The sequence below is a fragment of the Babylonia areolata genome, chromosome 12, assembly GCF_041734735.1.
Source record: "Babylonia areolata isolate BAREFJ2019XMU chromosome 12, ASM4173473v1, whole genome shotgun sequence".
Taxonomy (NCBI): domain Eukaryota; kingdom Metazoa; phylum Mollusca; class Gastropoda; order Neogastropoda; family Buccinidae; genus Babylonia; species Babylonia areolata.
In genome coordinates, this window is record NC_134887.1 from 40,186,481 (window position 1) to 40,192,877 (window position 6,397).

Consider the following 6,397-nt stretch of genomic DNA (forward strand, 5'->3'; position numbering starts at 1 on the left):
ATTGGCAAAAAGAGACGTCAGCACAAAGTCAAGCATTTGTAAGGAACATTTTGACTCGAGGAGACTTTAGCAACATGATCTGTTATCTGCCCTCCCCACCCCCAGCCCCCTTATACAACCAGACTCACGTTCGTCCGCCAGCAGTCTCAGTACCAGTACCAGCATCAGTCCCAGTACCAGCAACCCTCTAGGGAGCTATCAGCGTCAGGTCACCACAAGGCCCCGGGCCATAGGAGACGCTGCAATGATGCCGAGTCACTTAGGCGGGGTCCAGTAGCGCCTGCTCAGATTCAGAAATGCTTGTTAATAAATTGAGGAGCCCTTTCTATATCATGACACTGCCGGTAATTGGCGCAGGGGCTTTGTGTTTAGCTGACGACAGACTGTGCAAGGCTTTGTGTGTTGGCAGAGAAAAGACTCTACATGGTTTTGTAAGGACAGACTCTACAGGACTTTGTGTTTGGCAGAGGACAGACTCTCCTTGGCTTTGTGTTTGGAAAAGGACAGACTATTCATGGCTTTGTGTTTGGAAAAGGACAGACTATTCATGGCTTTGTGTTTGGAAAAGGGCAGACTATTCAGGGCTTTGTGTTTGGAAAAGGACAGACTATTCATGGCTTTGTGTTTGGAAAAGGACAGACTATTCATGGCTTTGTGTTTGGCAGAGGACAGACTATTCATGGCTTTGTGTTTGGCAGAGGACAGACTATTCATGGCTTTGTGTTTGGCAGAGGACAGGTTCAACCTCTCCCACGTACAGAACCTGATCTGTTGTATAATCACACAGATATCCGCATTTGGGAGGATGTTGAACGCAATCTTGAACCACTGAAAAAAATATATCTGAAATGTTCTGTCTGTGTACGTGTAGAAAACTGTTGATATAAGTTTTGTATTGTGTTATATTGTATTGTATTACTCTTTTCTCGCAACAGATCATCTTTGTGAAATTCGGGCTGCTCTCCCAAGGGAGAGCGCGTCGCTACACTGAGAGCGCCGCCCATGTTTTTTTTGTTTGTTTGTTTGTTTGTTTTTTTGTGTGTGTGCCTGAAATGTTATTTGTTTTCCTATCGAAGTTGATTTTTCTACAGAATTTTGCCAAGGCCAACCTTTTTCTTGCCGTGGGTTCTTTTATGTGTGAGGGTATTCTGGATGTGTTATTCATGCGGGAGGATGTAGAATCCAGCGATAGTTGATAAAAGCACACGTAAGCACACATTCGTCGCAGGTATACACACACAGACACAGTCACAGATACACACACACACACACACACACACACACACACACACACACACACACAGCTGACGGTGATTTACAACCAGTCCCAGAGCGGTGATGGTGGAAGGGAAGCAACCTTCACCGCCAGAACGACAACACGTTGAAGTGGATCACGGATTGTCCATTCTGGACGCCCAGTGGAAATCAAATCCACAGTATTGCAAGATTCCAGCCTGTGCTTCTTAGCTCACTGAGTCACTGAGCAAGGGGCGCTCAGTTCTTTCCATCCGTTGAACTCAGCGTTTTCGTCGACGGAAGAGCTTTGCACTGACACAGACCATGCAGTGTGTTCCTGTACTTGGATCCCAACGAACAGTAGATGAAGAAGTTGAAAGTCGCGTTCACGTAGGAGGCAATCTCCATGAAATCGATGAGGCAGATGGTGAGGTTGTAGTATCGTCCACTGAAGCTCATGCCTGGCACGAACATGATACCGATGCCCAGCATGATGTTGGGAACTGAGCAGACGATGTACAGCAGGGACACAGCGATGAGCATGCGCGTCAGCGCCACCTCACGTGACGACACAGCGCTCGTGGAGGACGTACTCTGCTCTCGCCAGGCCGTCATCTTCCTCAGCTTCACAGACATCACTATCGTCGTCGCCACGATGACGGTGAGGTAGGTGGTGGGTTGAATCGTGGCCACGAACAGAGTCAGCACGTTGAGGTGAGCCCTGTTGCGGGCGTAGAACTGGCTGGTCAGCAACCTTTTGGACGTGGTGTTGGTCAGCGGATCAAAGATGCAGGGCAGGCTCCAGCGTGAGCCGTTGACCAGGGACCCCGTCACGCAGAAGACCGTGGCAAAGGCCAGGATCAACCCCGTGGTTCTGGTGCTGAGCACCGTCTGGGAACGGAGAGGACTGACGACGCAGAAACATCTCTCACACGCGATCACCATGGACACGAACCCGGACAGCCACGTCAGGCTGCGGAACCCCAACAGGTGGTGATCCACGATGAACTGGAACACGGGACCAAACTCGTCATCCGTCATGAAAGGGAGGTAAATCCTGTCCACATTGCAGAAGAAGGCGTGGAGCATGTGGAGGAAGTCCACCAGCGAGAGGTAGAAGAGACAGAGGTTGACGCGTTCTTTGAGGCCCTGCTTCCAGAACACCAGCATGCTGAGGACGTTCGTCGGGAAGGACACCAGGCACAGGACCGGCAGACATATGGTGCCCACCACAAAGTCCACCACCTTGATACAGAACACATTATTACCTCCAAAGATAAGTTACTTTGTAGTGTGAAAAACACATCAACAAAACACGAGAATCACAGACATTCAATTTGTTATCCAAAAGATATAAAGTAAACCACACACATACAATACTAACAGTCGTCTCCTTCCTAGCCCGCCGGTTTCGATGATGACGACAGCTTGCACAGCTCATATGTAGTGGACTCACAGGTGGCTGTGGAATCCACAAACTATGACAACAGTTGAACACATGCAATAATCACAGCAGACATCGACAATGCTGGCTGCTGGCTAGACAAGGATACTTCTCAGTCTTGTAGATGTGGGCTTCCTCCATTCTGCTTTCGTATGGCACAGTGAGCTCAATCAGAATCGCTTGTTTCATTGCCTTGGGGTGGAGTACTATGTCAGGTCTCATGCCGCTCTTGCTGATGATTTCCGGGTGTTTCTTCCCCTCTGGTGCATTCCCAATCTTCGGCACCACCAAGCAGCCCACGTTTCCATGCTTTGGAAACTTTGGATGCTGTTGCTGGCCAGACTTCATTGCCTTCTGCCGAGCGGAACTCAACTGGAACTTCTGGTGGGGTTGGTGCTCCTTGGACAGTGCTCACCACGTGTGCAATTTCTTTTAGCACTTGGTTGTGCCTCCATGCGTACCGTCCTTGGCTCAACGCCGCTTTGCATGAGCTGAGGACATGTTCCACTGTTTGTTTGCCATGGCAGAGTGGGCACGCAGGGTCATCTGCTTTCCCCCATTTCACCAAGTTTGGATTCGAGGGAAGGAGGTCGTACACAGATCTTAGGATGAAGCTGATCCTCAGAGGGGCCATGTTCCACATGTCGCTCCAGCTGAGGCTCCTTTGGAGTACATTTTCCCATGTTGTCCACTGTCCCTGCTGGCCTTGCTGGACTGCCTTCTGGACTTCTTTAACATCCTCTTCCTTCTTGATCTCCTGTAAGATCATGTCTCTTTTTGCTTTCCCCCTTGCCTTGGACCACCATTCCATCTTTGTCGATCCCAGGCCTTGTCCGTTATTTTGGGTGTGTCCTATTATTTCTTTGGGTTTTCTTTCGCTGTACTGACTGCCTCCCTGCTTTTCATTTTCTGCCAGTCTTCAGCTTTGGTTAGTTGGATCTCACAATACTGTCACCTGAGTCTTCGAGCATGCTGAGAAGTCTTGCCTTCCCTACCTTGTATTCTTCGACAAGGGACTTCAGAGGTAGCCTCACCTTTGCTTGGTGACAGTAGAGTGCCACGTCAGTGAGACCAGGTGGGACACCAAGCCATTTGCGTGTGTAGTTGTTGATCTTTGCCTCAGTCGACTCGACTGTGCTTTTGCTGATATCATATATCAGGAGAGACCACAGGAGCTTTGGTATCAGCATGGACTGTAGGCACCACACTTTGTGTTTGCCAGGAAGGCCACACTGGTCTATGATATGCAGGCCTACTTCTGCTATCTGCTTGGTTTCCTTTCCTCTTTTTATGTGTTTCAGGGACTCGTCATACCATCTTCCAAGGCTCTTGACTGGTTCATATGACACCGTTGGAATGGCTTGGTTGGCTACAGTGAATGTGACCGTTTTAGCTACCTTTCCTTTACGCAATGAGAGGCTCCGCGATTTCTTTGGTTTGAAGTTCATCCTGGCTGAAGCAACTAGCTCGTTCAGCCGCTTCAATATTTCACGGGTGCCATCATCTTTTGAAGAAAGGACTGTTGTGTCATCCATGAAGGCTTTCAAAGGAGTTATCTTGTATCCGTTACCGAGGTCGGCTCGATCCGTTCCCTTCACTGAGGCCTTCAAGATCACTTCATCGCCAGCACGAACAGGACTGGAGAAATTGCACAGCCCATGGCTATGCCCACTTCCAGATTGATCCAATCTGTCGTGTATTCCTTGGTGGTGAACCACATAGAGAAGCCATGGAAGTACATCTTCAGAATTTCCCTATGTTCGTTGGGACATGGTGCATCTCGAGAGCCAGCTGACCCGTACGCATTTGGCAGACCTAACCATACCACGTCGAGGTTCTTTTTCTCTGCCTTTGCTCTTTGGATTGCATCCCAAATCATTGTGGCATGTTCTACACAGCCAGGAACTCCTGGGATGCCGCCTTTCTGAACTGACACATCCAGGTACTCATTTTCTATGAGGTATTTTGTCAGTTTTGCTGCCATGACAGAGAAGAAGATTTTTCCTCGGACATTCAGGAGCGATATTGAACTGGCTGATGGTACTTGAATTCTGCTCTTTCAGGATGTACACACCATCAGCTATCATCAACTGGTCGCTGATCTTCAGGTTCCTCCATGCTGATCTTATCACTCTGTGGAGCCACTCAAGAACTTCAGGGCATTTCTTGTACAGCAGGTACGGTATTCCGTTTGGCCCTGGTGATGATTTGGCCCTGGCTTTCATGACCACTTTCTGTACTTCCTCAAGGGTTGGTGGTTTATCGCTGAACTTCTCTGGTTTCTTGGGATGAACCAAACCCTTGAGATCGAGTGGTTTCTTGCTTTGCAGATCAGAATACGTTTTCCTTAGGTGCTGTTCAAATGTTTCTTTGTCCACTGTGAGTGTCCCTGATTTGGGCTGCTCGAACAGTTTCCTGGCGAACTGAAAGGGGTCTCGGAAGAAGCAGTCTTGTGTCTTCTTCTTTTTGCTCCTTTTCCTCCTTGCTGATTCTGCTTTACTGAGGGCACTGTGCTTTGCTTTCAGGTATTTCCAAAGTTTCTGTAGGCCCTGCTTCTCAAATTCTGAGGCTGTCTTCATCATTTTCTTGAGCTTTCTTTTTGCATTTCGGATGTTGTCCATTTCTCGTTGTCACCTGGATTTTTGAGGAGGTGTTCTTGTCTTTGGTTTTTTCACTCCATAGGTTTCCCAACAGGTTGTGAACACGATATCTCCGTAGGTGGCTAACTGGTGTTCCAAGGTGCTCTTTCCTATCAGCGCATCAAGTTTTCAAACAACACACATACAATACTAACAGCCGTATTCTTCGTCGTCGATTGGTTTCGATGATGACGACGGCTTGTACAGCTCATCTGCTGTGGACTCACAGGTGGATGTGGAATCCACATACAATAACAACAGTCGTGCACATGCAATAATCACAGCAGACATCGACAATACTTTAACCTAAACTCAGAGTAAAACACACATACACCACAATGCTCACAGCTATACACATGCAATAACCACAGTTAAAAGGCATAAAATACCACACTGTAACGAAACATATACATTATGATGACAAACATAAACATCATGATAATAACGTGGTATTCAACGATCTTTTCAAATCAAGAGGTCATTATTTATCACGCACGCATACACTCTGGCCTACTTTATATTGAATCACATAATGACTTAACCTTGGGCACGTTGTGGCTGATGATGTTGTCAGGGTTATCCCAAGGGATGAAGTCACCGAACTGCGTGTTGAAAACCAGGCAGCCTTCTGGCGTCTGAACTTCTTCTTCTTCCCCTTCAAATCTTGTCGTCACAGATGGCGTCACATTGGGGAAGCCCATAGTGGTGACGTTGGTGTTGACGATGAGAACCGCCATGCTGTGAGGTTTTGGAACTGTTGCTGTTAGTAGTAGTAGTAGTGGTAGTAGTAGTAGTAGTATCAATAATACTTATATGACACCCATCTACGGTCAGAGACCAAACTCTTTAGTGCTGATGTCTGGTATGAGCTTGAGTTGCTTGTATTTCTTCTTCTTCTTCTTCTTCTTCTTCTTCTTCTTGTCTTTCTTCTTCTTCTTCTTCTTCTTCTTCTTCTTCTTCTTCTTCGCATTATTATTGATACTCGCATAGCGCCAGTCTTCGGTCGGAGACCAGGCTCTAATCTCTGCTACTTGATATGAGCTTGTTGCTAGTATTTTATAAGAAAAAAAAATTTAAT

The 6,397-nt window shown here is 47.4% G+C and overlaps 1 protein-coding gene across 1 annotated transcript; it reads right to left on the reverse strand.

Moving 5' to 3' along the window:
• Positions 1–1,494: 1,494 nt before the first annotated feature.
• On the reverse strand, positions 1,495–6,056 carry LOC143287930 (uncharacterized). The gene is made up of 2 exons (XM_076596172.1): positions 5,862–6,056; positions 1,495–2,481 (listed from the first exon to the last, which is right to left on the reverse strand). The coding sequence occupies exons 1-2, from the start codon at positions 6,054–6,056 to the stop codon at positions 1,495–1,497; spliced, it is 1,182 nt and encodes a 393-aa protein (XP_076452287.1).
• Positions 6,057–6,397: the final 341 nt, after the last annotated feature.

Excerpts from the sequence above, each read along its gene's own strand:
- LOC143287930 (XM_076596172.1), bottom strand. The coding sequence starts at position 6,056 with ATGGCGGTTCTCATCGTCAACACCAACGTCACCACTATGGGCTTCCCC. Across the intron at positions 2,482-5,861 it reads TCAGCCACAACGTGCCCAAG|GTGGTGGACTTTGTGGTGGG; the intron begins GTTAAGTCATTA and ends TTCTGTATCAAG.